A 25,109-nucleotide genomic window follows, 5' to 3' on the forward strand; every position below is an offset into this window, starting at 1 on the left:
GCCTCTAGACCACTAAGGCTTTTAAGGGTAGGCCTGGGGAGGGCCTACAGGTGGGGAAAGGGAGAGCTTATGATCGAGAGAGGGAGCTTGTGCTCAGGGGGGGGGGGGGGGGGGGCTGACTGGCAACAGCAGTGGCTGTAAAAGAAGTAGATGCCGGTACAAAGATCGCACAAACTTCAGAGCCTCACAGAATGAAGATGATGCCCCACACGTTTGATTAAAACTTGCTGTGGTTTTCCATGAGTGAACTTTGTACACTGGCACCCGTTTGCTTGTAGTCTGAATGCCTGTTCTTTTTCTCTGCAGTTATCCTGGTGGAATGTCACTAGGAAGCTTCGTTTCTCACAATGAAGCCCAAATTTCCCTGTGGCACATTCTGTTCACCAAGTTCTTCTGTTCTTATTGAGCGCAGCTGTGTTAATGGAATATAATCTTGATGACTAATATAATTTTAGAGATGCGTGTACATAGTCTAAAGGCCCCAAGTTCTTCACAACAGCAGCAAAATCTGTTGTGCATTAAAGCCTAAGTTTTATTGTAACTGCTTAGAAGCCAGGAGAAGGAGGGGTAGGGTAGGTTTAAAGCTATCTGCATGTCACAGTGACCCTCTAAAGTGTCAGAAGTCTGCAGCCTGAGCCTGTTCACTTATGGTTCCTTTAGCTTGATTATGAAAGCAAGAAGTATTATTTATGACGTGTGTGTTTATTTATATGTGTCTATGTATACATGTATGTATGTATGTGTATATAAGTAAATTCATGTACTATGTGGGCAGGGCCGTGCCTAGGGTCTCTGGCGCCCCCCTGCAGACTATCAGTTGGCGCCCCCCCCCCCCCCCCCGGTGAAAATGATCGCTCACCACTTGCTACACTGACAGGAATTGTCAGCAATATTCTTAGAAACAAATTGCTATACATTGCAAAATAAGATAGCAGATGTAAATTCTCAAAGTAGACATATTCCAAACGCTAAAATGAAAATAAAATGATTTTTTTCTACCTTTGTTGTCTGGTGACTTTCTTTTTCCGATCATGCTGGCCCAGTATCTGAGTCTGCTGCTATCTGTCCTCTTAACTCCATTTCCAGGGCTTCCTTTCCATTTATTTCTTTACTTTCCTCCTTTCTTCTTCATTTCTTGCTCTAGATCCATTTCCAGCAATTTCTTCTCTCTCCCTGGGTCCTGTCCTCCCATCCATGTCCATCCTTGTCCCTCTCTGCCCTTCCCTCCTCCATCCATAGCCAGCAATCCTCCTCTCTCCTCTCCCCTCCATTTCCAGCAAATTGTCCTCTCCCTGGGCCCCCATGTCCATCCTTGTCCCCCTCTGCCCTTCCCTCCTCCATCCATAGCCAGCAATCCTCCTCTCTCCCCTCCCCTCCATTTCCAGCAAATTGTCCTCTCCCTGGGCCCCCATGTCCATCCTTGTCCCTCTCTGCCCTTCCCTCCTCCATCCATAGCCAGCAATCCTCCTCCCCTCCCCTCCATTTCCAGCAATTTGTCCTCTCCTTGGGCCCCATGTCCATCCTTGTCCCTCTCTGCCCTTCCCTCCTCCATCCATAGCCAGCAATCCTCCTCCCCCTCCCCTCCATTTCCAGCAATTTGTCCTCTCCTTGGGCCCCCATGTCCATCCTTGTCCCTCTCTGCCCTTCCCTCCTCCATCCATAGCCAGCAATCCTCCTCTCTCCCCTCCCCTCCATTTCCAGCAAATTGTCCTCTCCCTGGGCCCCCATGTCCATCCTTGTCCCTCTCTGCCCTTCCCTCCTCCATCCATAGCCAGCAATCCTCCTCCCCTCCCCTCCATTTTCAGCAATTTGTCCTCTCCTTGGGCCCCCATGTCCATCCTTGTCCCTCTCTGCCCTTCCCTCCTCCATCCATAGCCAGCAATCCTCCTCTCTCCCCTCCCCTCCATTTCCAGCAAATTGTCCTCTCCCTGGGCCCCCATGTCCATCCTTGTCCCCCTCTGCCCTTCCCTCCTCCATCCATAGCCAGCAATCCTCCTCTCTCCCCTCCCCTCCATTTCCAGCAAATTGTCCTCTCCGTGGGCCCCCATGTCCATCCTTGTCCCTCTCTGCCCTTCCCTCCTCCATCCATAGCCAGCAATCCTCCTCTCTCCCCTCCCCTCCATTTCCAGCAAATTGTCCTCTCCCTGGGCCCCCATGTCCATCCTTGTCCCCCTCTGCCCTTCCCTCCTCCATCCATAGCCAGCAATCCTCCTCTCTCCCCTCCCCTCCATTTCCAGCAAATTGTCCTCTCCCTGGGCCCCCATGTCCATCCTTGTCCCTCTCTGCCCTTCCCTCCTCCATCCATAGCCAGCAATCCTCCTCCCCTCCCCTCCATTTTCAGCAATTTGTCCTCTCCTTGGGCCCCCATGTCCATCCTTGTCCCTCCCTGCCCTTCCCTCCTCCATCCATAGCCAGCAATCCTCCTCTCTCCCCTCCCCTCCATTTCCAGCAAATTGTCCTCTCCCTGGGCCCCCATGTCCATCCTTGTCCCCCTCTGCCCTTCCCTCCATCCATAGCCAGCAATCCTCCTCTCTCCCCCTCCCCTCCATTTCCAGCAAATTGTCCTCTCCCTGGGCCCCCATGTCCATCCTTGTCCCCCTCTGCCCTTCCCTCCTCCATCCATAGCCAGCAATCCTCCTCTCTCCCCTCCCCTCCATTTCCAGCAAATTGTCCTCTCCGTGGGCCCCCATGTCCATCCTTGTCCCTCTCTGCCCTTCCCTCCTCCATCCATAGCCAGCAATCCTCCTCTCTCCCCTCCCCTCCATTTCCAGCAAATTGTCCTCTCCCTGGGCCCCCATGTCCATCCTTGTCCCCCTCTGCCCTTCCCTCCTCCATCCATAGCCAGCAATCCTCCTCTCTCCCCTCCCCTCCATTTCCAGCAAATTGTCCTCTCCGTGGGCCCCCATGTCCATCCTTGTCCCTCTCTGCCCTTCCCTCCTCCATCCATAGCCAGCAATCCTCCTCTCTCCCCTCCCCTCCATTTCCAGCAAATTGTCCTCTCCCTGGGCCCCCATGTCCATCCTTGTCCCCCTCTGCCCTTCCCTCCTCCATCCATAGCCAGCAATCCTCCTCTCTCCCCTCCCTCCATTTCCAGCAAATTGTCCTCTCCGTGGGCCCCCATGTCCATCCTTGTCCCCCTCTGCCCTTCCCTCCTCCATCCATAGCCAGCAATCCTCCTCTCTCCCCTCCCCTCCATTTCCAGCAAATTGTCCTCTCCGTGGGCCCCCATGTCCATCCTTGTCCCTCTCTGCCCTTCCCTCCTCCATCCATAGCCAGCAATCCTCCTCTCTCCCCTCCCCTCCATTTCCAGCAAATTGTCCTCTCCCTGGGCCCCCATGTCCATCCTTGTCCCCCTCTGCCCTTCCCTCCTCCATCCATAGCCAGCAATCCTCCTCTCTCCCCTCCCCTCCATTTCCAGCAAATTGTCCTCTCCGTGGGCCCCCATGTCCATCCTTGTCCCCCTCTGCCCTTCCCTCCTCCATCCATAGCCAGCAATCCTCCTCTCTCCCCTCCCCTCCATTTCCAGCAAATTGTCCTCTCCGTGGGCCCCCATGTCCATCCTTGTCCCTCTCTGCCCTTCCCTCCTCCATCCATAACCAGCAATCCTCCTCTCTCTCCCTTCCCCTCCATTTCCAGCAAATTGTCCTCTCCCTTCACGCGATTCGCGAACCGCTTAGCACTGCTTAAAAAAAAAATTACACATCAGCAGGAACAGGCTGCTTCAGCCAATACCAGGGGCCTTCCTTCAGCGTGTTCCGCCCAAGGGCTGAAGGAAGGCTCCTGGGATTGGCTGAAGCAGCCTGTTCCTGCTGACGTGTAAATTTTTTTTTTAAGCAGTGCTAAGCGGCAGCGCGGTTCGCAAATCGCGTGAAGGGGGGTGGGGGGGTGGGACGACGCGACGGCAACGAAGAGGAGAAACAAGAGAAGTGCTGCGTGTGCCGGTAAGCTGCTCAAAGGCACAGGGGACGCCGTCAACACTGCCAGGTGGGGACCGGAGCCGGTTTTAAAGGTCATGGTTGGGCTGGGGAGGCTTAGCCTCCCCAAGCCTCTTATACGGGGCGCCTATGCCTCTGCTCTTTCCTCCGCACCCTGGGGCCTTTAAATCTTTTACTTCCGGTCGCAGCAGCGTCAGTGAAAGCGGAGCGCTGCCGACATCTCCCTTCGCGCTCTTGGTTCCCTCAGTGTCCGCCTTCTTCTAGAAGGCGGGACACTGAGGGAACCAATGAGTGCAAGGGAAGGGAGACGTCGGCAGCGCTTTCACTGACGCTGCTGCGACCAGGTAAAAGATTTAAAGGCCTCGGCGGCGCGGGGCGAGAGTAAGCACCGCGGCGGCGCCCTCCAGAGGTGGGCGCCCCCCTGCAGCGCTTACCCCGCTTACCGCATCGGCACGGCCCTGTATGTGGGCATACAAACAGTTTAGAAAGACTGAGAAGTTGGAATATTTTCTCTGGGTGCTCAGAGCTGCTCAGTTTTTCATTAACATCAAAGTAAAACATCTTTAGGATGCAATTAAGCTAAGTGTATTCTTCAGCATGGGGTTTTTTAATTAATTCCTAATTTAATGGAATTGTATTTTATTGACTTTTGCGGTAATTGAACATTTCTTTCTTAAAGGACAAGCTGGGCCAATAAAAACAGCGCGTGAGGCATATGACCTACAAAAACTGACCACAGTACAGGCCGCTGCTAAGGTAAGAACTTCCTGCCAGCTCTTTCATTTGCAAAAGGGATTCCAGGTTGTTGTTGTTTTTTTAAATGCTTTCATAAGCATCTGCCTTTCTGCAAAGGCACCTGGATGCCCTAATCAGCTTGATTTTCTGACCTGGCAGTTTTTCCCTGAGTTTCCAGCTTATTGGAACCTATAATTTCTAAGCTTGGCACCATGGGCCTTCATTAATAGTTCACCCTTTAACTTCGTGGCTCCCTCTGAAACTCATTACTGATACACCATGACCAATAGAAGCTGGTGCTTCATGATAGTAGAGCAGCTTCCTTACTTGTTGGTAATGAACACTACCTCTGCAGAACACCGGTCCATGCTGGCCGGAAGATTGCCAAATCTTGCTTTTTAAGGGAAGCAGGTTGAGGAGTGCAGGAAGGATAGTTAGGTTAGTTACAGGCCTCTCCCAGCGAGGAGACAATACAGTGAAACAGTATTGTAAAAAAGGGTCTTTCAAAGATTCGGTAAAAAGGTAGGATAGTGAGAGAGCTGACAGCCTTGAAGCCAGTAAGAAACAAATGCTGAAAATGTAAAGAGACCCTGTATGATGGGAAGGAGATAGGAGAGAGGCCTGTGTATAATCAAGTGAGAGCTGCAGAAGGAGGCAGCTATGTTGTGGATCTGCTCCCACATGTCCTAATTTTCAACCCTAATCTACACCAGTCACTGGAGAAAATTGAGCTTCCTAGTAGAGCCAATTGCTTAGAAGTTGCTGCAAGGAATTACTGCCCAAGCAAGCTGTGTGTGGGAAGAGAAGCAGGAGCTTTCCTGCTCACAAGTAGCACTTAAAATGTTTTTAGTCCTTCTAAACAACCCCATGCTTGAAACATTCCTGCTGCTAAGACTTTTCAACATGCAGCTGTTACGGTACACACAAGAAAGAGGGAAATATCGGCAACAGAAATCCCAGCGGCAAAGAACAGGCTTCTGAGGAAGGCAAACATTTCAGGAAGAAAGAGAAAGGAAAGGGAATTAATTGGGCTGGGACGTGAAAGGTGAGTTTGGCTGCTTCAGCACAAGACTGGGGATGGCAGGGAAGAGAATGGAGTTGGGAGTAACATATTCTGAGTCCCTGAAGGAGATGTGCCTGCCAGGGAGACTGACCAAAACCTTAGGCTGTATACTAGGGGTTTGTCTTTCTGGTCACCTTTGTTTGGGCATCTGAAATTGTAAAGTGTTCACAGATACTTGTATGCATGTGTCAGGGGCGTAGCTAGACATCAATGCCCTCTCTAATGTTCCTTCCATCCACATCTGCCCTCTATTTCTGCCCCTTCCATCCACCATCTGCCCCAGTCTGATGATCGGATCCGCTTCTTTTACTTCCACACGAGGTGCTGCGCTCGCTATCGCGTCGGCAAATAAATTTAAAGGGCTGGTGCGGGGGGGGGGGGGGGGTGCCAGGATGAAGAGCAGCGGGAGCAGCCCTTTCTGGTGACACCCGGGGTGACCAAAAGATTTAAAGGCCTCGGCGGCAAAGGGCGAGGGTAAGCACCGCAGCGGCGCCCTCCAGAGGTGGGCGCCCCCCTGCGGCGCTTACCTTGCTTACCGCATCGGCAAGGCCCTGCGTGGCCTGGTAGTCATATATGCTATATATCACAGGTACCAGTTTTAAACCAGTGACTACACAGAGTCCTGTAACCTCTGAAGCAGGCGGTTCCCCCGCTGAAACACAGGCCCATGTCAGGTCGTTATTTTGGTGCCTAATAAAGACTTTGGATGTGAACTCTCCCATCTTGTGAGCCATGTGTTGCCGCTAGAGGGCATCCTCCTGTTCCCCTCCTGTTCCCCTTGTGGCACTACCTACAGATTAATGCATGTACAATCAATTGTGTGCGGTTTTTAGTTTTTGCACAGTTACAAGTGCACCTAAAAAAAGACAAAGTGTTTAAAAAAAAAGCCCCAAAATTAGCATAAAAATGTTTTGGGCCATGCACACCTGGAGGGGTTTAGCTATTTATTTACTTTTTAGATTTTGATCACACCTTTTTCAGTAGTAGCTCAAGGTGAGTCACATTCAGGTACACTGGATATTTCTCTGTCCCAGGAGGGCTCACACTCTAAGTTTGTACCTGAGGTAATGGAGGGTTAAGTGACTTGCCCAAGATCACAAGGAGCAGCAGCAGGATTTGAACTAGCAACCTCTGGATTACAAGACCAGTGCTGTAACCACTAGGCCACTCCTCCACAACAACATGCCCAACCCTTTCCCATATGTATCAACATAAGAGGTTTGCTTCCCCTCCCCCACTTCTTTCCTATTTGTCTTCCATCATACAAAGTCCTCTGGATTTGTCTGGTTTCTCCCAACCTTTAATACATGTGGTGACTGACCCTACACTCACTTTGCACCTGGACTAGCTTGCTACACACCCTGTACCTTAAACTAGTTCCTCATATCTCCTTTAACTGTACATAGAACTTGAGTTGAGTTTAGCTACCCATCTGTTTATCCCAAATGACTTTGTACTACTCATCTTGTTTCCATCTATATATCTGCACTTGGCCCCTGTCTACATAGTAAGATGTTTCATTGTATGGTAGAAACAGCATTAGCATCATATTTGTTATTCAAATGTTCTAATGTATGCTTATTAGGTGTTCCATTGGTATTTGTGTTATAACTACTCTTCTACTAACCTATAAATGTATTCACTCTGCTGCTCCCCAGTATCTCTCCACACTCGTCCTTCCCTACACCCCTTCCCGTGCACTCCGCTCCATGGATAAATCCTTCTTATCTGTTCCCTTCTTCACTACTGCCAACTCCAGACTTCGCGCCTTCTGTCTCGCTGCACCCTACGCCTGGAATAAACTTCCTGAGCCCCTACGTCTTGCCCCATCCTTGGCCACCTTTAAATCTAGACTGAAAGCCCACCTCTTTAACATTGCTTTTGACTCGTAACCACTTGTAACCACTCGCCTCCACCTACCCTCCTCTCTTCCTTCCCGTTCACATTAATTGATTTGATTTGCTTACTTTATTTATTTTTTGTCTATTAGATTGTAAGCTCTTTGAGCAGGGATTGTCTTTCTTCTATGTTTGTGCAGCGCTGCGTATGCCTTGTAGCGCTATAGAAATGCTAAATAGTAGTAGTAGTAGTAATAACTATGTCATTTGAATGTTCTTCCATGCTATTATGGTATCATTTGTATTTTACTGACATTTACTATATTTCTGTTATATGCTTATTCTAAAGTGCTGTTAAATGTGTATATTTCTCATACTGCTTCATGTTAGTCCTATTGCTAGATTTGAATTAGCCGTTTCCAGGTTTACCTCATTAATTGTATTTATGCATATATTTGGTCGTTTTACTATTGTTATGCTGTTAACAAAATTGAAAGTTTTATGTTAAATGGTACCTGCTGTACACCACTTTGGGAGAATCTCTTCATAAAGGTGGTTAATAAATCTCAATAAATAAAAGTACCATCCTGACATTTACAGACTGGGGACCAGAGAGCTGTTCCTTGATCAGAATCAGAGTGTCCTTACAATAACTGGATGCCTACAGCTTTTCCCCAGCGCCTCACCAGTGGCATAGCTAGGGGGGGTGCCAGGGGAGCGGCCGCTCCCCCAAACGGAGTTCTGCCGGCGCTTATTTTTTTCTCAACGCGTTGCATTGAAAATGTGCGCTGGCAGAAGTCCGCTCTTGCACCACTTTCGTTTCCCCCGCGCCGTCAACCTGGCCACAAGGCCAGGGTTTCTAGGTTGCTCTTTCTTCCCTCTCCCCCCTGGCCTTGTGGGTAAGGTAGTTCTATACCCCTTGGATCTGCAGAGTGTCTACGTTGTCTTCCCTCACTACATACCCCCTTCCTCAACTAATTGCAGCTCTCCTCTTTTTCCTGGCTACCTTCTGGGGAGTCCGCAATTCGGGATAAGGCATCAGCATTGCTATGTAGTTTTACCTGCCCTATGCTGTACCTCAAATGAAAAAGCTTGTAGGGCTAAGTACCATCGAGTAAGCCGTGCATTTGGGGCCCTGCATTTGTTGCAACCATCGCAGCGGGGCAATGGTCTGTGACGAGAGTAAAGGGATTCCCAAGTAAATAAACTTTAGAGAGTCCACGGCCCACTTGATGGGCCAAACATTCTTTCTTCCCTCTCCCCCCTGACCTTGTGGGTAAGGTAGTTCTATACCCCTTGGATCTGCAGAGTGTCTACCTTGTCTTCCCTCACTACACCAGACAGAAAAAGCTGATTTGTCTGGCTTTGTGCAGTACCTCAAAAGGGAATGATTATTGTAAGCGCCCATGAAATGAGGAGTTAAGACCCAGGAATACTCTCAGTGTAGGGAGTATTACAAACACACAGTCATTCTCCAGGGAAGGATACACAGGGAAGGATCACAAAGCCTACCTGTCTGACCAAGGCAGTATTCTACCTATTTTCCTATTTGCATTGTCTATTTGCATTTCCTGTTTCATTATTCCCCCCCTCCACCCCGCCCATACTCCTCCTCTGTCCAGCAATCTCAGTGTGCACACACTCAGAGCCAGATGCACTAACTCCACGGAAAGAGCCCTTCCCTTACCGATCCCTTAGCGAATCGGTAAAAAACAGGCATGCATGAAGGAAATTGCATGCAAATGAGCTGCTCGCTGTTAGCTCATTTGCACGCGATTTCCTTCCTAAGGAGAGGAAGCCAGTCGGCCAGTTGAGCATGTGCAGAGCAGCCAATCGTTATGCTGGCTGCTCTGCACATGCCAAAGACGGCTTCACGCATGTCCTTCACTCAAAAAAAAAAAAAAAAAAGGACGTCCCTGACGAGCACTTGGACGTTTTTCCCTTCAGATTTTGTGATGGGCGTCCTTCTCTTGGACGTGTTTTTCTAATGTGCCCGAAATGACCACCCCGGAGAGACTCGGGGATCGAGACATGCAAAGACGTCCAAATCAAAACTATTTCGGCGTCCCTTTCGATTATACCCCCCCCCCCCAGGTCTCTCTCAGTCAATCACAGTACGTTTAAAACGCGCTGTGATTGGCTGAGAGAGACCTGGAGGGGCATAATCGAAAGGGACGTCCAAATAGTTTTGATTTAGACATCCTCGCACATCCCGATCCCCGATTCTCTCCGGCGGTTTTTGGGCACTTAAGAAAAACACGTCCAAAAGAAGGACGCCCGTCACAAAATCTGAAGAAAAAAAACGTCCAAGTGTTCGTCAAGGACGTCCTTTTTTTTTTTTTGAGTGAAGGACCTCCAAGTGTTAGGCACTTGAAAGATGTCCCTGATGAGCACTTGCACGTTTTTTTTTTCTTACGATTTTTGCGATGGGCGTTCTCCTCTGCATGGGTCCCACTCACAGCAGCCCGAACGAGAGGTGCAGACCTCCTGTTAGGTTTTCCATGGTGCATGGGGTCGGAAACGGTAGTGCATCGCATTCACATTATAATAGTAATTAGCTCATTTGCATTCCGTTTTCATTAGCTGCTACCGTGACAGGAAAATGGCTCAGAGAACCCTTTTGTGCATGTCCCGGTTTACTACTTAAGTGCTAAACTGGCTAGAATCAGTTTAAAAATCACGTTGCTGGCTCCTTTAGTGCATCTGGCCCTCAGTCTCTTTCAATCTGCCAATCTTCATTTCTCCAGCTAATGCATTTTGGTCGATCTGTTTCTTTCTGTTCTTTTCATCTGTTATTATCTAATCTCTTTGTCTCTTGATCTGTCTCTTTCTATATCTCTCAATCATCCATCTGTCTGTCTCTGTCTCGCTCCTCTTCAAATGTACGCACTCTTTAATGTAATAGGAGAGGGAGGGCTGATTTCTTCGTCTTGTGAAGCCGGGTTGCTGCGAGACGGAGTCTGAACCCTGCTGTTTACCCGCTCTCACGAACCCTCCCTTTGCTATTTATCAAAGCTCTTGCGATATTTATAAAAGTGATTGGTTTCCATGGTCACAGAGGACAGGCTTTGGGCCCCCTGTACAGCAGCACAAACTTCAGGGATTTGTGACAGTCTAAGGATTAGTCAGCCTTGCCAGAAAATCTTGTTTTGTTTTTTTTTCAAGAATACTTTTTCAGTTTCCCATTTGAATAAAACAATTCTTTGTTAAGGAGAGATGAAGAGATGGTTAACCACACCCAAAATCCATAAATCAGGTTTCTTGTAAGAAGCTTTTCATGCTTGTAATTACAGGAGTGTAATGGGCAGCAGGGGTACAGGGATGCATCCTAGTAGGGAAGTGTTAGGTTGTGTTATATTTATACACCACCTTTCTTCATAGTCTATCCCAAAGCAGCACAAAAGTGTAATAGTACAATAAATAATACATCAGAAAATACATCAAAAATTACAATATCAGAATACAATTCAAACCTGGGTTCTGCATTAGGTGGATGTTAGAGACCGCTAGTGGCTCATCTAAAAATATTGTACTGTGACCTGTGAATGCCCTGCAGGTTCCAGGACAAGGGGAGGACTCTCCTGAACAGCGAAGTAATGTTAGGAGGTGACCTCTTTTTTTTTTTTGGGGGGGGGGGGGGGATGGTGGAATGGAATTGGTATAAAATCTTAGCCTTAAGAGTGTTGCCAGACTTTGGTTCCTTGACCAGTATATGAGAAAGTAAGGGGGAAGAGTTTCGCTAGTCCAGCAATTGTATCAGAAGGCGCAGAGACACAGTGAAAAGTGTCAGGGGTTACTTAGGCCTCTGCTCTTATCTGAAAATGCCACTGGTCCTGGAAAAAATGCACAGTGCAGTGCCCCGTGGGTGCACGGAGCTGAAAATAACATGGTGCCATGCACCGATGGGCATGCGCGCCGAGGCCAGCGGGGAGCGAGCGAGGTGAGGGAAGGGGCAGGACCCCGTTGCCAAAGGCTCCCCGCTGGCAACAGGAGGAGCTACAAAGGGGTTAAAAGCCCATGAAGAGGGCAGGGACGACCTCTTCCGGCGGCCAGGGCAAGGGGACTGCACCCCCCCCTCCCCCAGTATAAAATGATATACGCACGTATAAATTGTCGCAGCTTTGGCAGGGTACCCAAGCTAGGCAGCTGGCAGCTGCAATTACAATACGGCCCCCTTGCTGTGCGGCGGGGAGCTCTGTTCAAGATTAGCCAGTCTTGCTAGGGCGGTGGACTTGGCTTCGGGGTTATTGAGCCAGAGGCTGGAGCGGCTTGGGTATGCCCAGGGTTAAGATATGTTTTGTTTTTTAAATAAAGCTGTGGCCAAGTTGTGCCAAGTCAACAAATACTATGTGTGAAGTCTTTATTGAGTTATGGTGGCAAAATGCCATAAATGTGGGCCCGAGGGGTCTCGGCTGCCTATGTTAAAGACAGGATACAGGCAGGTTTGTCCCTGGATCTGAGCAAGGAAGGGCCAGGCAGTCAGAAGGAACTGCATCTGTGACTATATCTGAGTTCAGTCCAGCTCGTGAGAGGTATTCAAGAGAAGGAGTGAAAAAGGAGTTTCTTGGGGATTGGAGAGTCCTGTCTGTTATTTTTGCTGTCTGCCTTTATATTATTTGAGGTTGTCCTTTTTGCTTGAAGACTCTCTTTAGTAGATTTTTGGTTCATAACCTCAGTTCTGGTCTGGACAGAGTTATTGAGTGCTGGTGAAGAATCAAGAGTTTGGATTAATTTGCTAATGATGTCCCAATTATACTGGTTGTGACCTGGACCCACGTACTGTTTCTAGTGAGGATAACCCTCTATGTCAATGTTTCCTCCAGTCAGTCAAGCAATGTGTAATAGCTCTGTGAGGACCATTTCAGACTAGCAAGAGTTACATTAATAGAAAACATCAATGCATTTCCAAATAACATACTAAAATCTGATTGGTGCGACCCTGGACTACACAGTTGTCCCTATGTATTTCCTTCCCTCCTCTTTACTTTTGAAATTGTATTTCCTCTATCTTCTTCCTCCTCACTCCTCCTCTTTTGCTCAGACATTTACTTGATGAGCGGAATAGAAAGTTCTAAATAAACTTGAAAGAAATAATATAGCAGGTGATTTTCGATATGACATCTAAATCCGACTGGACGTTTTTGCTGAAAACGTCCAAAAATCAAATAGTGGATATGACCATTTTCAAACCAGAAAAGCATCTATCCGTTTTCTTTGAAAACGACCATTTCATAGATGTTGTTGTGCTTAATACATCTCTCTCTTTTGAACCATTTCCAAAAACAAAGTCCAAGTGAAAAACTCAAAACATCAAGCCATTTGGACGTAGGAGGCGCTAGCTTTCCTATTAGACTGGCCACACAGGCATCCCAGCAGAACAGTAGGGCACCCTAGGGGGCACTGCTGTGGACTTCACATAACTGGTCCTAGGTACACATCTCACCATTACCCCCTTAGATTATATGGTGAGCCCCTCAAAACCCACGAAAAACCTACTGTACCCAACTATACACCACTACAATAGCCCTTAAGGCTGCAGGTGTCACCTATATGTGGGTACAGTAGGTTGGGTTGGTTTTTTTTTTGGGGGGGGGGGGAGCTGACACTTTTCACAACAAGTGTAATAGTTAGAGTGGATTATGGACCTGGGCCACCTTCTCTACAGTGCACTGCACCCTCCACTAGGCTAGTCCATGAACCTGCTGGCTGCTCTAATAGGACTGGCCATAACATCTTAAGCTGTCATAGATGCTGGTATACTGTTTCATTTACATTTTTCTGGGTGGGAAGGGGTCACTGACCACTTAAGGAGTAAGGGTGTGCCATTCCTTTATTCCTGCAGTGGTCATCTGGTCATTTAGGGCAATTCTTTGTGGCTTATTTGTTAAAACAGGTCTAGACCAAAAGGTCCAACTTATAGCCCTGGATGTTTTTGTTTTGTTCCATTATGGCAGAAAAGCTCCCAAGTGTTAGGGACGCCCAGATCCCTCCCTTAACATGCTCCTGGCACGCCCCCTTGTGATTTGAATGTACTTCATGGAAAAATATCTAAAAATTGGTTTTGAAAACACCAATTTGGACGTTTTTGTGAGAAAAACACCCACATACAGATTTATGCCACTTTGTGGACGTTTTTCTCTTCTGAAGCTGAGCCCCATAATATAATTAATACAATATAATACAAATATTGTATATATTTTAAGGAAGATCAGCCTGTTTTATATGTTGAATATTACTAGACACGTTTGGGTTGATATTCAAAGCGATTGAACTGGCCAGAAACAGCTCCTGGGCGGTTAAATCACCTGTTCGGGGTTAATTTTCAGTGGCACTTTACCGGTTAGTGCTGCCGAAAATAATTGGTTAGCACCGAAGTAAAAAACCAGCTATTTTAGGGGGTTCCAGGGTTGAAGTCAATGCTTAGCCAGTTAAGTACTGACATTCAGAACTTAACCAGCCAGGTTTACTGCCTAAATAGAACCGCATAAAAGTCAGCCCTATCTTTATGTGGTAACTCGTAGCCAGTTAAGTGCTGAATATCAGACTTAACTGGTTATATGTTAGTCGGTTCTGCAAACCTAGATATTCAGTACTGAAGCTCAAACATGGACTGGAATTGAATATCGGGGTTTAGCGCCAGTGGCAGTCAGCAAAACACCGAGTGCTACCGACTGAATATAGAGCCAGTGGTGTGCTGGAGCCGGCTCGGTCCGGCTCGCAAGACCCGCTTGTTAAATTTTGACAGCTCTTGTGAGCCGGTTGTTCTTGGGGGCGAGCCGGCTCCATTACGGGGGGTAAGCATGGCAGGAGGGTGCCATCACAGGCCATGCTTACTTCCCCTCCCGCTCCCAAACATGTCAGCGATTGTCCTTCGCCCCCACCGTCCCCTTCTGCTCCCATCCATCTTTTTTATTACCTCTCCGTTGAAGCACACATTATTTAAAGCCCTGCTGTCCTTCTCCAGCCTTCCTTGTTTGCTTCGATGAGTTCGTTCATGTCCTTAGTCCCGCCTTCTGACGTCTGACTAAGGGCACGAACGAACTCATCGAAGCAAACAGGGAAGGCTGGAGACGGGCAGCAGGGGTTTAAATAATGCGCGCTTCAACGGAGAGGTAATAAAAAAGATGGATGGGTGCAGGAGGGGATGGTGGGGGCGAAGGACAATCGCTGACATGTTTGGGAGGGGAGGGGCAGGGGAGGGAGGACAATCGCTGGACATGTTTGGGAGCGGGAGGGGAGGGCAGGGGAGAGAGGAGAATTGCTGGGCATGGATGGGTAGAGGGGGCAGGGGAGAGAAGACAATTGCTGGGCAGGGATGGGTAGAGGGGGGCAGGAGAGAGAAGACAATTGCTGGGCAGGGATGGGTAGAGGGGGGCAGGGGAGAGAAGACAATTGCTGGGCACGGAGGGCAGGGGATTGAAGACAATTGCTAGGCATGAATGGATAGAGGGGGCAGGGGAGAGAAGAGAATTGCTGGGCATGGATGGGTAGGGGGGGCAGGGAGAGAGAATTTCAGGACATGGATGGAGGGGAGGGAAGGGAGAGAAGAAATGCTGGACATGGAGGGAAGATAGAGGAAGGAGATTAGATGAGGGAAAAGGAAGTGAGGAGAGAAGCTGCACATGGATGGAGAAAATAGGCAGAAGCTGGATCCACTGTACAGTCAAGTCTGCAGAGGACCAGAAATGAAGAAGAAAGGAGGAAAGAAAAGAAATAAATGGAAAGGAAGCCCTGGAAATGGAGTCAAGGGAACAGATAGAGAGCAGCAGACATAGGAAAATGTGGGAGAGAGGTTCTGGAAGCAAAATTTAGGCTCTTAGGTAGAAAGCTGAAATCCAGATCCTCCAGGGTAGCATTTTCTGAAATGCTACCTGTGCCACGCGCAGGGCCCAAGAGACAGGCAGAGCTCCAGAGTCTCAATGCGTGGATGAGACGATGGTGCAGGGAGGAGGGCTTTAGATTTGTTAGGAACTGGGCAACATTCTGGGGAAGGGGGAGCCTATTCCGAAAGGATGGGCTCCATCTTAACCAGAGTGGGGACCAGGCTGCTGGCATCGGCGTTTAAGAAGGAGATAGAGCTTTTAACTAGAAATGGGGGGAAGGCCGACAGTCGCTCAAAAGAGCATGGTTCGGGATAAGGTATCTTTCAAAGATATCACCATAACAGGGAAGATAGAGTATCCTGATAGTGAGGTTGCAAAAGAGATTGTAGTAGATCGGGTATCTTTAAATAACAATAAAAATCAGACAAAAGATTGCCAATTAATACTGTCAAGTACTAAGCATGATGTACTTAGGAACAACAAACATAGTTTGAAATGTCTATATGCGAATGCCAGGAGCCTAAGAAATAAGATGGGGGAGTTAGAATATATTGCACTAAATGAAAAATTAGATATAATAGGCATCTCTGAGACCTGGTGGAAGGAGGATAACCAGTGGGACACTGTCTACCGGGGTACAAATTATATCGTAGTGATAGGGTGAATCGGATTGGTGGAGGGGTAGCATTGTATATTAACGAGAGCCTTGAATCAAATAGATTGAAAATTCTGCAGGAAACAAAACACTCCTTGGAATCACTATGGATTGAAATTCCATGTGCAAAGGGGAAAAGGATAGTGATAGGAGTGTACTACCGTCCGCCTGGCCAGGACGAACAGACGGATGCGGAAATGTTAAGGGAAATCAGGGAGCAAACAACTGGGCACACAATAATAATGGGGGATTTCAATTACCCGCATATAGACTGGGTTAATGTAACTCTGTACACGCAAGGGACATAAGATTTCTTGATGAAATCAAGGACAGCTTCATGGAACAGCTAGTTCAGGAGCCCGACAGAGAAGAAAAATACTAGACTTAGTCCTTAGTGGTGCTCATGATCTAGTGCAGGGGGTAACGAGACGAGGGCCGCTTGATAACAGTGATCATAATATGATCGGTTTTGATATTGGCATTGAAGGAAGTGAAACTAGGAAATCAAGTACGCTAGCGTTTAACTATAGAAAAGGTGATTACGACAAAATGAGAAAAATGGTGAAAAAAAAGACTGAAAGGGATCAGCTCAGCAGAGTAAAAAAACTTGCATCAGGCGTGGATGCTGTTTAAAAAACACCATCCTGGAGGTTCAGGACAAATAATATCCACGTATTAGAAAAAAGGGAAAAAAGACTAAACGTCAGCCGGCGTGGCTAAACAGTAAGATAAAGGAAATCATTAGAGCCAAAAAACAATCCTTCAGAAAGTGGAGAAGAGAACCAACTGAAAGTAACAGGATATCATAAAGGGACTGCCAAGCCAATGCAAAGCGGAGATAAGGAGGGCAAAAAAGGACTTTGAGAAGAAATTAGCGTTGGAAGCAAAAATACATATTAAAAATTTTTTAGATACATTAAAGCAGGAAACCGGCCAAAGAGTCGGTTGGGCCAGCTGGACGAAAATGGTGTTAAAGGGGCGAATCAAGGAGGACAAAGCCGTAGCGGAGCAAAATTAAATGAATTCTTTGCTTCGGTCTTCACCGAGGAGGATTTGGGGGGGACACCGGTGCCGGAAAGAATATTTGAAGCGGGGGAGTCGGAGAAACTAAACAAATTCTCTGTAACCTTGGAGGATGTAATGGGTCAGTTCAGCAGCTGAAGAGTAGTAAATCACCGGGACCTGATGGTATTCATCCCAGAGTATTAATAGAACTAAAAAATGAACTGCGGAGCTACTGTTAGAAATATGCATCTGTCCCTAAAATCGGAAGTGTAATACCGGAAGACTGGAGGGTAGCCAATGTTACTCTTCCGATTTTTAAGAAGGGTTCCCAGAGGAGATCCGGGAAATTATAGACCGGTGAGTCTGACGTCGGTGCCGGGTAAGATGGTGGAGGCTATTATTAAGAATAAAATTGCAGAGCATATACAAAAACATGGACTGATGAGACAAAGTCAGCACGGATTTAGTGAAGGGAAGTCTTGCCTCACCAATCTAATGCATTTTTTTGAGGGGGTAAGCAAACATGTGGACAATGGGGAGCCGGTTGATATTGTATATCTGGATTTTCAGAAGGCGTTTGACAAAGTGCCGCACGAAAGACTCCTGAAGAAATTGCAGAGTCATGGAATCGGAGGTAGGGTACTATATGGATTAAGAACTGGTTGAAAGATAGGAAGCAGAGAGTAAGGATTGCGTGGCCAGTATTCTCAGTGGAGGAGGGTAGTTAGTGGGGTCCCGCAGGGGTCTGTGCTGGGTCCGTTGCTTTTTAATGTATTTATAAATACCTAGAGATGGGAATAACTAGTGAGGTAATTAAATTCGCCGATGACACAAAATTATTCAGGGTCGTCAAGTCGCAGGAGGAATGTGAACGATTACAGGAGACCTTGCGAGACTGGGAGAATGGGGCGTGCAAGTGGCAGATGGAGTTCAATGTTGACAGTGCAAAGTGGATGCATGTGGGTAAGAGGAACCCGAATTATAGCTACGTCTTGCAAGGTTCCACGTTAGGAGTTACGGATCAAGAAAGGGATCTGGGTGTCGTCGTCGATGATACTCTGAAACCTTCTGCTCAGTGTGCTGCTGCGGCTAGGAAAGCGAATAGAATGTTGGGTGTTATTAGGAAGGGTATGGAGTCCAGGTGTGCGGATGTTATAAATGCCGTTGTATCGCTCCATGGTGCGACCGCACCTGGATTATTGTGTCAGTACTGGTCTCCGTATCTCAAAAAATATAAGTAGAATTGGAAAAGGTACAGCGAAGGGCGACGAAAATGATAGTGGGGATGGGACGACTTTCCTATGAAGAGAGGCTGAGAAGGCTAGGGCTTTTCAGCTTGGCGAAGAGAGACGGCTGAGGGGAGATATGATAGAAGTGTTAAAATAATGAGTGGAATGGATCGGGGTGGATGTGAAGCGACTGTTCACGCTATCCAAAAATACTAGGACTAGAGGGCATGAGTTGAAGCTACAGTGTGGTAAATTTAAACGAATCGGAGAAAATTTTTCTTCACCCACGTGTTAATTAGACTCTGGAATTCGTTGCCGGAGAACGTGGTACGGGCGTTTAGCTTGAACGAGTTTAAAAGGGTTAGATAGATTCCTAAAGGACAAGTCCATAGACCGCTATTAAATGGACTTGGAAAAATTCGCATTTTAGGTATACTTGTCTGGAATGTGTTTACGTTTAGGGGAGCGTGCCAGGTGCCCTTGACCTGATTGGCCACTGTCCGGTGACAGGATGCTGGGCTAGATGGACCTTTGGTCTTTCCCAGTATGGCACTACTATGGTACTTATGTAATCAGATACTGGGCCAGCATGATCAGAGAACAAAGTCACCAGACAACAAAGGTAGAAAAAAATAATTTTATTTTCATTATAGTGTTTGGAATATGTCCACTTTGAGAATCAGGTGCTGGACGTTAAAAGTTTATATTTATTTACTTATTTATGGCATTTTATCCCATATTAAACATGAATTAGATTAGAACCTGGGATCATTTAATTTTTTTTTCCTGGAGAGAGTAATGCATTGCCCTCCCCCCACGGCTATAGCCAGCTCTGCAATTTGGGGGGGGGGGGGGGGGGGGGGGGGCGCAGAGGTGGACCGGGGAGAGAACCTGTTGTTAAAAATTTACCAGCACACCACTGTTTAGAGCCCATTGTCTCGTAATACTAATATTGCATAATGTAGCTTTAGTGTGAGCAGACAATAAGAGCAGGGCAGTAAGATGTTCGTAGAATCCTTCTGCATCTTATGTGAAAGTTTTTACTCATCTCTTCATCGTTTGTCTTCTCAAAGACATTTCCAAGAAGGCACGCTCAATCTCATCAGTGTTATTTTATTCGCAGTACTGCTTCTAATGTACTTATCATCGCTATTACGAGCATGGTTTCTGTTGCTGCTACTGGTATTGTCACAGCTGGCATCCTTACCTTTCCAATAATCATCATGGTCATAACGATCATCCATCACTACATCATTCCCTGCATCAATAAGACCATCATTACCATAATTGCAGACACTGTTGTTATTACCACCAGCATTCATACTATAAATAAACTCATTGCCATAGTCAAGATCAATTGCGCATGGAATATGAACCTTATCCACAGGATTACTGTGGGCTGGTCGTGCAATTTCAAACCAACAGAAAGCCCACAGCTATAGAAGGTCTCCTGTAAATATACCTTTAAAAGCACAGGTATGAGCAGTTCATCTCTGGAAGAAGGAGTATTCATAAACAAAAGTAATCTGAGGTTTTAGGATTCATCAGGATCTCTCACACCAGGCTGAAACTGGGAACTGCTCCTTGAAGTTGTTAATGTTTGCACATGTCACACAGAATCAGCTCCAAGCAGGGTCTTCTAATGACCTTCTAGCCTTGTGATGTGACATATAATGGGAATGTTACAAACTTCAGAAGGGAGCATAGTAGATATTTAGAAAGTAAATATATTTCTATAGTAGAGAGTACTGGGCCAGGATTCCTGTCACTATACAATTTAGAGGGGCATGAATGCTGATTTTCATTAATGTTGCTGATGTGTTCTCTACTGCACCATGGAACAGTATAGATTTATCGCTCTGCTTTTAGTTCAGTAGAGTTGATTTGGGGCAAGTTGATTCTGTTTTCACATTGTTCCCCTTACAGTGTCAGCAACTAAGGAGCTTGAGAGGTAGAAGTGGAGGTTGGTTTGATTGGCCACCCCCACCCCACCCCCAACAAACAGCTGTTCCACTGCCCCTGTTCTTGAGAAAGAATCAGTATTAAGATTCATATCATTATTGTAAGAGTTATTTTTAATTAAGAGTGTTAAAGAACTTTTCAATACCCTGTTTAAACCTGCAGCATTTGCTGACAAGAGTGTGGTTGATGTTTCTATCAGCATAGGAAAAGATGAACTGAAAACCCTGGTAGTCCAGGATGGTAGGGGGGAGGAGGAGGAGAAAAAATGGGAATATGGACAGGACCTGGTGTCAGGGCAGATGGGAAAATGGAATTGTCCAGAAGATCCAGCCTGTTTAATGAGTATTCCAATGAGTCAGGTACATGTGATGGAAAGGAAGTGAAATACATGACATGAGTTAAGACTGAGACTAATGTTTTGCAGGAGGAATTGTAAGATAACACTGTGTATCTGGACACCATGGAGGGGGACTGCCTGAGCTGCATGAAGTATCTTATGTTTGTGTTCAACTTCTTTATATTTGTAAGTATCTCAAGGAGGAGATTGTGCCCCTTCCTGCGTCTTTTAATGTTACAACCAAAGAAGGCCATGACGTGAGAATTTCTGAGCAAGAATAAGTAACCAGGGCTGTTCCTAACACAGAGTTCAGTAGTTCTAACAGATGTTAACAATTTGCCTAAGGTTGTCCTGTAAAGAACTATTAGTGTCTACAATATCGGGCAGAAGCTTTTCAAGATCTTGGGCAAAGACCCAGGGCCGCCGAAAGACTGGGCCGGGCCCGGGACAAGGCCGCCCCGGCCCCGCCCCCTACCGTCACCCCCAGGTTGTCACCGCCCCCCTGGGGGGGCCAGCGCTACAGTTCCACCCGCCTCTGCCACCGGGCCGGGCCCCTTCCACCCAAACCCCCACCAGCAGAAGTGCTGTCTTCTGACTCTGGCGTGCGCGGCCCACACAGATGCGCTTCTCTCAGCTGATCTTCGCTGTACTCTGCAGGGCTTCTGTGCGTCTGATGCCCTGCAGAGTACAGCGAAGATCAGCTGAGAGGAGCACGTCTGTGTGGGCCGCGCACGCCGGAGTCAGAAGACAGCACTTCTGCTGGCGGGGGTTCGGGTGGAACGGGCCCGGTGGCAGGTGGGACTGCGGTGCCGGGCCCCCCTTGGAGGCCCGGGCCCCGGGAATTTTGTCCCCCCTGTCCCCCCCTCTTGGCGGCCCTGCAAAGACCTGGAGCATTATTAAAGTGAAAATTGTGTTTGCTCACATATTCACCTTTCTCTCAAAATATATTACAGTAAAAATAATAATGAAAGGAGAGTATCAAAGCCCCAATCTCTTCCCTGAAAGAAAAAATGATTGCATATTGATAATAAAATACATACGTATTGCCATATTGGGACAGACCAAAGAACCATCAAGCCCAGTATCTTGTTTTCAACATTGGCCAGTCCACGTCACAAGTACCTGGCAAGATCCCAAAAGAGTAAAACAGATTTTATGCTGCTTATCCCAGTAATAAGCAGTGGATTTTCCCTAGTCCATCTTAATAATGGCTTAAGGACTTTTGTTTTAGGAAATTGTCCAAACCTTTTTTTAAACCCTGCTAAGTTAACTGCTTTTACTACATTCTCTGGCAATGAATTCCAAAGTTTAATTACACGTTGATTGAAGAAATATTTTCTTCAATTTGGTGAGTGTGTGTTTGCCCCTCCTGCAATGACGTTTTCATACATGGTGTTCTATTCATAGCAAATTTTCAGGACCTGTTAGGAAGGGGGTAAGGGTGTCATGATATGTGCATCCAAGTAATTAGGCTCTTGTAGCTCTAGTTGGAAAGTCTTGATTTTGTTTGTTCTTTGGGGTAGGTTGGAGGGTGGGAAGGGGGAAAGTGGTAGTTCCCTTTAACTCCTATGGGCTTCCAGATTCACTGGATTGCAAAATGTTTTTGGCTGAGAAATTGTTATCTGTCCTTAATAAGTGGAAGTTTTGAACCATTTAACTGTGATCTCCTGTAGTTTCTCTTGCCAGTGTATTCCATGCAGATGAATAAGTGAAGAGATATTGGTTATTAATGATGAAGCATCCTGGTTAAAGCTTGTATGTTTTCTCTCCTATTAGCTGGGTGGTGTCTGTCTGTTGGGTATCGGAATCTGGGTCATTGTGGATCCTACGGGATTTCGAGAAATTGTAGCTGTGAACCCCCTGCTGTTCACAGGAGCATACATCTTACTAGCTATGGGAGCCACGCTTTTCCTACTGGGATTTCTGGGCTGCTGTGGAGCCATCCGGGAAAACAAATGCCTTCTCCTCTTTGTAGGTATCACTCTGTACACCTTCCTAATGTGGCTGGTGAATGTTTGTTTGTCCAGCAAATCTTGAGTATTTCAACTTTCTAGGATCATTTAATTTTGTGCACATGGCATGGCTATTTCCAGCTCCGTATAGAGTTAATAAATGGCACAAGATCTGTCCATATGTACACATTCATGAATTGAAGTAAAGTAGGAAAAGAGATTACCCAGCTCTGTCTGAAATGTTCAGTGCATTCTTTCCGAATGTTCTCTGCAAGAGGTTGGGGAAAAGGGAGCTCAGTATGAAGTTTCCAGTGCATAAACATTACAAGTGATGTCAAGTGGAATCCATATTATTCTCATCATAGCTGGCTATCTCCTCTTCTTTCTAACTACTCCCATCCATCTCCCATTCCCTCTCCTTTCCTCTTTGCATCTTCAACCATTCTAGCCATTCCCTTTATCTTTCCAGCCTCTGTGATCCAATCACCATATACCTCTCCGACTGCTGCAATCCATTCCCCACCCCCTTTTTTTCTCCTGTAAGTCACACTTTCCCTTTCTTCTTACCTTTCCTGTCCAACCAGTGCTATTCCTTCCTACTCTGCTGTCTCCTCTCCCTGTCCTGATTCATGATTGGGTAAAATTAACATGGCGCAGAGGAACATTGTACTTTGGAGTAATAGTGATGTGGCCTGGGGTTCATTTACAGTAGCAAAGTTGTTCCCCTGAATAATAAGGTCCCAGCCAGTGACAGCCATGCCTCTGCTGACATGATTAAATGATTCATGGTTTTAATAGTCCATGAACAAATAAATGCTTAATTGCTTTGGAGCACCTGCTGAGGTGCAAAAGGCTCATTTTGCTGTTACTGTAGAGGGTTTGCCAGATGGGATATAATTAGGAGGCACTGAAAATGAAGAATTATGAGAAACAAGGCCCCCTACAGGTAGGATGAAGCACATAGCCCAGCTAGACTTGATATACAGTCTCTTCAATTAGGTATAAATGAGCCCAACGCGATAGGATTAGGGGTGTGGAGTTAATAAACAGAGCCTATAGTGTAGACTAGAGTCCTGAAGTTCAAACCTGTTAGGCAGATTAATGAGTTCTGTGTCTGGGATGGGGCTCTGCATTCTAGGTTAGGAGCTCAGATGTCCATAGTGAGGCTGTGAGTTCTGGCTGAGGGAGATAGATGCCTAAATTACAAATACTGTACAAAAGTGACTCAAGGTTTTAGGATTTACCAGGATATCTTACACCAGGATGAAGCTGAGAATTGTTTGTTGGATTTGTTAATGTTGCACCAGAATTAACAGGGCCTTCTAAAACTTCTGACCTTGTGATGTGAAGAATAAGGAGGAGTAAATTAATACCTTTCAAATATTTGAAAGGTATTATTTACAAACAAATCTTTTCCAGAGATGAGAAGGTGGTAGAAACAGAGGACATAAATTGAGGTTGCAGGGAGGCCGAATCAGGAATAATGTCAGGAAGTACTTTTTGACGGAGAGGGTGGTAGATACCTGGAATGCCCTTCTGGTACTGTTTTCATCTCCACCACCTCCCACGAAAGGAGGTGGTGGAGATGAAAACGGTAAGAGAATTAAAAAATGTGTTGGATATATTCAAAGGAATCCTGTATAGAAGGTGTGGAACCAAACAAGCTTAATGGAGATTAGATGGTAACACTAGTAATTGGGAAGCGAAGGCAGTGCTGGGCAGACTTCTACTTTCTGTGCCCTGATCATGGCTGGACAGATTCAGCTTCTGTAACTGAAGAACAAAGCAAGTGATGGGCAGACTTCTATGGTCTGTGCCCTGAAAATGGCAAGGGCAAATCAAGGCCAAGTATATGTATCATACCCTATACTATCTGTTTATCTGGTTGGGCAGACTGGATGGACCATTCAGGTCATTATCTGCTGTCATCTACTATGTTACTACAGACTTCAGGACAGGCCAAACTGTAGTCATGAGCGTTCCCAGCTCTGTCTCTAGCTGAAGTGAGACCTAGCCTGTGTAATAATGGCATGTCTTTTCTCTTTGTCTCTTCTAGTTCTTCATGTTTATTTTGGTGATTTTCCTGGTGGAGCTCTCAGCTGCAATCCTGGCATTTATATTCAGGGAAAATGTAAGTGTTTCTGATTCACATTGTGTGAGATTACATGGACCTTTTTTCGCTACTGAGGAACAATTCAGTGCTGTTCAGTTTGTGGTAGAATTTACCCCCCCCCCCCCCCCCCCCCCCCCGCCCCGGCTGCATTATACAAGTGCTGCTGAAGCCTTTGATTCTACATTAACTGAAATGTACATCAGTTTGAGTTTCATTTAAACTTACAGTTTATAAATCCAAGCAATAAGTAAATAAATTACAAATCTTTCAACTTTGTTTTAACCCAGTGGTTTTGTCCTGCTCGTTTGATCTTTCATCTCAGTTGGTACTAGCCTCTTGTGGGCTATGATGTGATGAACCTTCAATTGCAACTAGTCAGGGATTTTTCCTTGTTTTATATCCCCCTCCCCTCATCTAGCCCAGCCAGGGCCACAGACTGCAGCTTCTTCAGGAAGCAGGTAC

General features: G+C 46.6%; 1 protein-coding gene across 2 annotated transcripts in view; it reads left to right on the forward strand.

The window, feature by feature from the left end:
• Positions 1-25,109, forward strand: part of TSPAN18 (tetraspanin 18) — a 243,113-nt gene that overhangs the window by 179,442 nt on the left and 38,562 nt on the right. For both annotated transcript variants that reach the window (XM_030199480.1, XM_030199479.1), the window contains exons 3-6: positions 4,615-4,691; positions 20,670-20,768; positions 22,359-22,553; positions 24,591-24,665. In XM_030199480.1, the coding sequence (XP_030055340.1) occupies positions 20,706-20,768; positions 22,359-22,553; positions 24,591-24,665 (333 nt within the window). In that variant the 5' untranslated portion in view covers positions 4,615-4,691; positions 20,670-20,705. The remainder of the gene's footprint in view (positions 1-4,614; positions 4,692-20,669; positions 20,769-22,358; positions 22,554-24,590; positions 24,666-25,109) is intronic.

The sequence above is a fragment of the Microcaecilia unicolor genome, chromosome 4 (assembly GCF_901765095.1).
Source record: "Microcaecilia unicolor chromosome 4, aMicUni1.1, whole genome shotgun sequence".
In the NCBI taxonomy this organism is placed as follows: Eukaryota; Metazoa; Chordata; class Amphibia; order Gymnophiona; family Siphonopidae; genus Microcaecilia; species Microcaecilia unicolor.